The following is a 6,634-nucleotide window of genomic DNA, read 5'->3' as shown; positions in this document are numbered from 1 at the left end:
GTACATGCCGTTTTTTCAATAATGAAAAATATTTTATTAGAAAAAAATTAATGATAGATTTTAGTTGAAAGAATAAGTCTAGCCATAAGGAAAACAGAACCAGATATATCTTGTGCATGGAAAAGAGGAAGACATCATACATGGATGACACACTTTGGTGGCAGTAGCTGCAAGAATGTTTGATGATCTAAATCTGGTGCCACCAGATGTCAATAAGTTGAAAGAATAACCGAAATTTCCTCATAGCACTGCTCCATCCTCAATGGGAATCAGAAGCTTTTTCGCATCCAAGGATGGAGGCTTTACAATTCAAGACCACTTCCTAAGAAACAAAATGTCATTCTGTAAATCCATTTACAGGTAATATGCATTTACTTGATTTTCAACAAACATCACTAAATAGTTAGAACAAAGATGACTATAAAAGAAACATATGTTAATTTATTTTGGTCCATGATAATGTAAAAGAAGCACAGGGAAGTAAGAATTGGACTTTACCATACCCAGTGCAAATGTATTTCCGTATTCTGATCCAAGGTAGTTAATTAGAGCCTCCATTGCAGCTCCAAAACCTCTGCCACCTAATAATACACCATCAAGTCCTTGTCCATGAAGTTCTTTCCCATGAAGTTGTAGGTTTCAGTGTTTCCAAGGCTGCAGTTATTCGGTCTTTGCAAGTATCTACCTGTTGGAGAATGAACCAAACCTTCACTAAAATCCATTTTTCAATTGATTGTAGTGTTGGTAGAGTAGAGATTATTTTTAAAAAAAAAAAATTGAAGTCAAGGGTATGTTGTCATTGTCCATCATAAACATACAGGAGCCAAGAAAGAAAACAATGGCATGGCATCTTCAAGCTCAAAGGGCAATGAAGCATCTGTATCTGGGGGAATGAAGACATTTTTGACAACTGGTATGGGTCCTTGCACATCGTATAAGCCTATCTTATGACTGAATGTAACAAGCCCAAACAGAGAACCCGGCCCAAGTGCTGGAAATGTAAAAGGTAATTGGTATTAAAACATTATCATAAACAAGAATAATAATTACCAATGCAACCACAAATGTGTGAAAAGCTGAGGGTGATCTTCTAAAATATTGATCACCTTATGAAGGCCAATACTGAGATAAACACTTGCCCACCTTCTAAAGCAGCCAGTAGCGCACTTTTGATCAACTCCAAAAACTCCTCAGATGCTGCATTATGTTCAGAAGTACAACAAAAAACTAGTAAGTGAATTCTAGCACAATGTAAGGGATAGAGCATGTTGAGAACTTAAAATTTTTATATCACTAATAAATGTGTAAAATAATTAATACAGTTTTGAGCCTCATGCCAACTCATCATGTTGAACTTGTAGAAGACAAGATTTATGATTATAATTCCGCCTCCATGTAATATCCATGAATGATAACCATGAACACAAGATTACCCTCATCATCTTGCTTTTGCATCATAGAAACAACTTTTAGATGGGCTTTTGAGACATCTTTGAGAAAGTTTTGCTTACTATGATCCATTTAGAAAAAATAAAAAAGGTTAGAAGAACTGTAATGCAATACCATAATGGATGTATGGTCATAAATATTTAGTGGATGAGCATTCAAGTGATTGAACTATACAATGTTCCTAAAACATGAACAATATCTTTAATGAAGTAGCCATTTGTTAATGCTTGATGACACCAAAAAAGAAAAAAGAAGAATGCCAATTATCTTTTCTCCCAATAAATCTTCATGCAACATTTGGCTCCTAACATGTAACGTAATACAGGAAATGATTGGACATAATGCAGCTTGACTGAACTAGTTTCATCAATGCAATAAGTTACCATTACTCCATCTGGACACAACACTCCAAAGTGGGAATCAAGAATTCGTTATTTATCTTGGCTGGATAAATATGTAATCCTACCAACGCTGTTTACCATAAAAAATTTACATGATACAATAAAAATATTTGAATACTCAGATACATCGAGTGCATAAATAGTACCATTGTACAAGTCAATACAGATTCGACAAGGAAAACAGATACAAACATAGCAACATAATCACCTCAATACATGAGCCATCTTATCAGTAAACCATGGTTAAACATTTAACAGTAACAAAAGAAGACACTCCTACAACACTTACACCTATCTAGGAAATACAAACTCCATATAAGGTACTAATAAACACTTTCGAAAAAAAGCAAAATGTAGTAGTAATATCGATAAAGATAAAATGTAGCAAGGTTTGCATATGAAATGAAGGGTATGATCACAAAGACTATCGGATCTTACATGCAAGATCCACTGCTGCAACATAAACCGGCCGAGCCTTCATAGCTTCCTCGCCGTCATCTGGTAAGATCAAACGTTATTAGAGTTAAATTCTCACAGCTAAATGATCTAGTAAAACTCGGGTTCAATTATAATAAAACGGAACTCTACCAGGTAGCTTGAGATCTATGAAGGAAGAGCACATCTCTGCACATAACTTCGGCCGAGAGTAACGAGTGATTGTTTCCGACGTTAACCCATTAAGAGTGCCACAGAGAGAACAAGTCCAAGCCCATTGTTCAAACTCGTAGTCGGAATTGAAATAAGCCCAGCAATTATCGCAGCGAGGAACAAGGTTACCGTTGGACCCGAAAACAGGGGGGTTACCAAGCTCGTCAACTGGAGAAAATGGGGTAATGGTGACTCCCCAAGGAAGGCCGAAGGCTTCCTGTGCATCGGGATCGGTCGGGAAACGAGATACTGTCGCCCTAACCGCCATCGACGAGAAGACAACAGCAGAGTTTCAGAGTCGCGAGGTCGATAAAAACCCAAATAATGAGGGAGAAAAAAAACACACAAACTTCTTACCCTACTTGGCTCAATTCGTCTAAACCAGCGATCTAGTAAACGCCGTTTGAGCTGGTCTGGCCAAATAAAAAGCTGGTTAATTCAGAGGGGAAAGCATGGGTCGGGTTTTGAGAACCCGAACCCCAACTCGGAAAACCAAATGGTTTAGAAAAAAAACAATGTCCATTGTCTCATTCCCAAGTCAACCTAGTAATTCTCCAATTAAAATATTTTTTAAATATAAAAATAATTAAAGAATACAATGCATAAAATTATTATTCAATGTAAAAATATAAATAATAAAAAATAAAAAATAGATAAGTTTTATATATATTTTATTTTAATTTTAAAAAAATATCAATAAGGTATTTCCATCAAGTTTAGGTCAAATTTGGGAAAACCCAAGCCTACCTCCAACTTAGGTTTCTTTCCCTCCATCCCTTCTCCTCCCAACGGAGTGAATTTAAGTTTTTTTTTTTGCCCACTCCTAACTTTGATTATGTGTTGGACCTCGAGTCCCAAACTTGACCTGAACTTAGGGTTCTTTCCTTCTATCCCTTCTCCACCCAACGGAGTGAATTTAAGTTTTTTTTTTTCGCACACTCCTAGTTTTGATTATGTGTTGGACCTGAGTCTTTGATGAGGACAATGTAACCTCAGGTTTGTAGAGGTCATGAGAAACATGATTGAAAAATAACAAGGTATACCCTAGCTAGCATATATTTTACTTATGTTATGGAGATTACATGTAACGAGTCATAAAAAAATTAAGGGTGTGTATATGCCAATAGAACATTATAAGAAAAATATATAGAGGAATTTTTTTTTTTTTTGAATTTTTTTCTAATATTTACACTATTTAATGAATAGAAAAAGTTTTCTTTTTTATCTTCTTGTCTTTAAAAAAAATAAGTATGTTTCTTATTGCTTAATCTGATATCATGGGAAAAGTAAGCCAAGAAGATTTATGTTGATTGCTCATTTTCTATATTTAATTTCTTATTTTTTTCCAATTGAAAACGCTAAAGCTACATAATTATTATTTTATTTTATTTTCAATGGCGTCACAAATGCAAGAAAATTTTCTAAGAGAATTTGTCAATAAAAACATCATCCAATGAAAAAATTAGTAAAAGAAAAAATAATTTTCTCACCATTTTATTTTCCTAAGTCGACACAAATGATCCTTAAGTGTTGATGTTAATGTCTTATGCAACTATCAAAATTAACTAAATCATCTCTTACAACAGCTGAATTGCCATCAATTGTGCATTAAATTGGAAATTGAAGTGAAGAAAAGTATTGATGTTGTTAGATACATACCCTTTATTACACACTCTAGTGGTCTATGGTATGAGTTGGAGCGAGAAAATAGAAGATTTAAGTTGTTGAGTCAATACCCCAAAGGAAAAATTGAAAGAAAACTATTATGAAGATGGCAAGTAAAGGGGAAGATCTTAAAGATCGTAAAAGTCAAATTTTATATAAAGGTTATAAAACCTAGTTCATATGGATTAAACCATGGAATTTAACAATAATTCAAGTCCATCCACGAAAAAAATGCATTATTGATCCATTCAGTGTTTTTCATGGGTTACCCTAGATTTGAGAAAGGGTATATAGATGTTATGACCGTCAAAGTAGAACTTGGTATGTTTCGACATATGTTTCCTTCTTTTAAGATAATCCTTAACTACCGGCCCAACATGTTCAAAGATCATTCTCATGGGGAAGTACTTATTGTCCTACCAATGAATGCATTGGAAGATACATATAATGGCAGAGTTGAGAATTGTGATGGTCCTCTTCAAGGCTCCTTGTAGTCATTTCTTCCGAAGGAGAGTCCTCCTCTTCCTTATTTCCTAATTTTCATTTGCTTGTTGTTATTAGGAAGGGAGTATGACAATGTACTTGATTTCCCATCTCAAAGTTTTTGTCATCATTTGATTGATTCTCTTCTTGCTATAAGGTTTGTTTTGTCTACTCTTGATGTTTCATGTGTTCCCACTAGTTGTGTTGAAGCTTTTTAGAGTCCTCATTGAAAATCTAGAATTGAAGATGAAAGTGTTGCTCTTGTGTCTTAGAGTACTTGGTATCTCTTTATATTCCTCCCCTAAATGCCAAAAATGTGGATTGCATATGGGTCTTTACCATTCAAGTCAAAGCTCAATTGGTAACTAAAGATTACATACAAACCTATGGCATTGACTATTGTGTGAGATTTTTCTTAGTTGCTAAATTAAATTCAAACCAATTTTATATCTATGGTTGTGAAAAAGGGATGCTCACTTCAACAATTGGATGACATTTTTTATACAGTGATCTCAATGCAAAAGTCTATATAGAACAACCACCTAGTTTTGTTGCTTAGGGAGAGTTAAGTAAAGCATGCAAATTGCATAAAGCCATTTATGGGTTGAAACAAACCCTTCGATCATAGTTTGAGCAATTCAATCGTGTTGTTCTAGGGTTTGGATCAATCTATATTTATTTTGGAAAGAGTAACAAGTTGTGTGATATTGATAGTACTTTATGTAGATGATAAAATTTTGTCTGGAGATGACAAAGGTGGACTTGTTAAGATTAATGCCTATCTTCAAAATCATTTTCAAATTAAAGACTTTGGGATTCTTAAATACTTTTTTTGGAAATAGATGTGGCAAGAAACAAATCATGTATTATTTTGTCTCAAAGGAAATCTATAATTTATCTTCTAAGTGAAACTAGATTATTGGGAGCTAAACTAGTTGATACACCACTAGAACCTAATCTTGATTTATTTTATGCTAGTTCTCCTCCTTTAAAAGATCTAACTTCTTATACATGCTTAGTTGGAAAGCTCATATATGTTATTGGTGATGAGGCCAATATATTGTATGTTGTGGGACTAGTTAGTAGATTTATGGGAAAACATAGAAAAGTTCATGCAGAGGCTGTTCAATGAATACTTCAACATCTAAATGGAGGACTAGGGAGAAAATATTTTGTAAGTATTAGCATCACATAAAAGTGATGGACTACTATGCTAGAGACTATGTTGGATAAAAGGTGACATGAAGTCAAGCACTGGTTATTATACCTTTGTTGGGAACATTTGGAGCATTGAAAAGTAAATGAACAAAAAGTAATAGAAAGATCAAGTGCAGAGGCTGAATGCAAATCTATGGCACCTATCACTTGTGAAATGATCCAGATACAATCTCTTTTGTCAAAATTTTGTGTGGAGGTAAATTTGATTGATAGTTATCAAGCGATAATCAGGCCTTTATCTTTATAGCCAATAATCTTGTTTTTTATGAACGAACGAAGTTCATCAAATTATATGGTCATTTCACCAAAGATTAAGTGTACTAAGTGGAAGAATCATAACCCCTCATATGAGAATTGAACATCAATTGATAAATATATTTACTAAGGCATTGCATGGAGCTTAGTGTGATACCTCGTGCTCCAAACTGGTATTATTTGATGCATATTTCTTTGCTTGAGGAGGAGTGTTAAAAGTTAATTAAAATATGTACGAGTGTAGTTTATTGAGAACCTTGGGGGTAATTTTGTAAATGCAATGCATGAGTGAGGTGTAGTCAAATTTTTCAATTTTGCCCTCTTTGAATGTTTCTCTTTTCTTTCTTCTTCTTCCTTTGTCTTCTACTACTTTACTTCTTTCTTTTTCCTTATCTTCATCTCTCTTACTTCATTTTTTTATGTTCTTAATTAACAAAAGATCATAACTTTATTTTGTCATCTGAATTTTTCCAAATATAATGTCCATTAACAAGCCATGCCTCAATTAGCCCAGT

The 6,634-nt window shown here is 33.9% G+C and overlaps 1 protein-coding gene and 1 long non-coding RNA gene across 2 annotated transcripts; both read right to left on the bottom strand.

Moving 5' to 3' along the window:
* Positions 1 to 662: 662 nt before the first annotated feature.
* On the bottom strand, positions 663 to 1,201 carry LOC137952809 (uncharacterized). The gene is made up of 3 exons (XR_011112320.1): positions 1,144 to 1,201; positions 819 to 991; positions 663 to 685 (listed from the first exon to the last, which is right to left on the bottom strand). It is a non-coding gene; the product is annotated as an uncharacterized lncRNA (long non-coding RNA).
* Positions 1,202 to 2,274: 1,073 nt separating this feature from the next.
* Positions 2,275 to 2,766, bottom strand: LOC137952576 (protein transport protein SEC23 D-like). The gene is made up of 2 exons (XM_068799657.1): positions 2,439 to 2,766; positions 2,275 to 2,348 (listed from the first exon to the last, which is right to left on the bottom strand). The coding sequence occupies exons 1-2, from the start codon at positions 2,764 to 2,766 to the stop codon at positions 2,275 to 2,277; spliced, it is 402 nt and encodes a 133-aa protein (XP_068655758.1).
* Between the last annotated feature and the right edge of the window lie 3,868 nt (positions 2,767 to 6,634).

The sequence above is a fragment of the Aristolochia californica genome, unplaced genomic scaffold (assembly GCF_029961685.1).
Source record: "Aristolochia californica isolate CCGP_79_NKW_82.1479 unplaced genomic scaffold, dmAriCali1.0.hap1 SCAF_16, whole genome shotgun sequence".
NCBI lineage: Eukaryota > Viridiplantae > Streptophyta > Magnoliopsida > Piperales > Aristolochiaceae > Aristolochia > Aristolochia californica.
The sequence above is the reverse complement of the archived record's forward strand: the minus strand, read 5'-3'. Positions and strand labels throughout refer to the sequence as shown.